The sequence below is a fragment of the Amphimedon queenslandica genome, unplaced genomic scaffold (genome assembly GCF_000090795.2).
Source record: "Amphimedon queenslandica unplaced genomic scaffold, v1.1 AMPQUscaffold_4955_Cont23070, whole genome shotgun sequence".
NCBI lineage: Eukaryota > Metazoa > Porifera > Demospongiae > Haplosclerida > Niphatidae > Amphimedon > Amphimedon queenslandica.
This window is the reverse complement of record NW_003554737.1, coordinates 1-1,605: the sequence shown is the minus strand read 5'-3', so window position 1 is coordinate 1,605 and position 1,605 is coordinate 1. Positions and strand designations below refer to the sequence as shown.

At 37.6% G+C, this 1,605-nt stretch overlaps 1 protein-coding gene across 1 annotated transcript; it reads right to left on the bottom strand.

The window, feature by feature from the left end:
* Nucleotides 1-74: 74 nt before the first annotated feature.
* On the bottom strand, nt 75-1,497 carry LOC100636855 (septin-1-like; the record flags this gene model as incomplete). Its single annotated transcript, XM_003391868.3, has 4 exons — nt 75-305; nt 359-448; nt 516-633; nt 1,349-1,497. Coding segments are annotated over 4 exons (543 nt in total), but the record flags the coding sequence as incomplete, so codon positions are not given.
* Nucleotides 1,498-1,605: the final 108 nt, after the last annotated feature.

Below are 1,605 nucleotides of genomic sequence, written 5' to 3'. Positions count from 1 at the left end.
ATAAGGTCAAGAACATGAAGAACAATGAAGAATTGATAGCTGGCGCCATTTTATTTCACTGTGGACCACGCCCGTTTTCAAAGAAGATTAAGATTAGGTTATTAAAATAGGAAAATTTTTCATACGGATAAATAGGGGTGACGTACGTGTACAGACAGACATACTCTACTCGAACTAGTGGGCTTCGCCCAATAATAATTAATCTTACTTTCAACCACGCCCCACGGATACAAACGCCCGCGGACTCTCTTATTCCCAACCTCCAGTAAAGTGGTGCTCCCTACCACAGCCATTGGGATAGCATCCTGCGAAAAATAAAAGGGCGGAGTCAGTACGTTGCTACGGTAACAGTACTTACCCTAAGTTCTCTTATTTCGGGCGAGTCGTCTTCTTCGTCTATTTCTCCGTTATATATCCTGATCCCGTTGTCAGAGATTTCTTGTAAAATCTGAGGAGAAAGAGAATGGAGAAACAAAATGATATTACATATTAAAAATCGATAGAGAAGGCCTTACCCTTGTTTTGAGTGTCCTGACTTCAGTTTGGGTTAGAGTGTCTGATTTGGCAATGACAGGAATTATGTTCACCAAATTATGGAGCTCTTTCATAAATGCAATGTCTAGCGGCTTCAGTCTACACAATAAAGACAAGTAATTGAGTCAAATTTGTTAGGAACCACAAAAATAAGCATGGGTGACCCAGTAAAATTTTATGCGGCTCAAATAAGTAAGCAGGTGCTAATGTATATAGACATTTGCTTGTTGATAATAATGTAAATAAACAAGTGGTCATTGTAGGGTACATAAGAAGAAGTACTGTATGTAACACAACATAACATAATGTAATAATACTAGTACAGTGTAGCCTCTATAATGAGGACACCTTTATAATGAGGACATTTTGTAATGTCCCACTTGGTACAAACCTATACAAAAGTACCTCTGAAATGAGGACACCTCTGTACTAAGGACAGGTACATGTACATGTAGTTTGGGCCCAATGGTGTCCTTAATGTATGCATATGTGAGTGAGTGTGTGGGTGGTAAGATGTTACAGTGTGTATTATGATAGGCAGTGGGTTACTATGTGTACATGTACTATTAAATCACTAATGGGCAATTACTAGCTACTAACATCAACAACAAAGCTAATTTACAAATTCTTAGCAAGTCAAAACTATAAACCAAATATCAATATCATCTCTTTGAACCAAATCTCACTCCTCTCCCCCCCTCCTTCTCTCTCCTTCCCTCCCTCTCTCTTTCTCTCTCTCTTCTTCTGTCTGATCAATCATTCTTCTTTTCATTCAAGTTACACTTTAATTAATACTGGATCACTAGGGGCTTACCCATGGCCAGAAGGACTGATAAAGTAAAGGCAGCAGTGAACCCGATGGTCTTCAATGTTCCTCCTATTAATTCCAGACTCGTCTTTAAAGTACTGATCATATTTCTCGTTAATGAAATCAATGATCGGTTGCCAGCTGCAAGTAGGTAAGCATTAATAATAATAAAAGTAATATACATAATACATGTAAATGATAGTGTAACACAATTATGAAGAAACCAATTCTAAGCTCAAATGTTTCAAATTTCAAATCTTTTA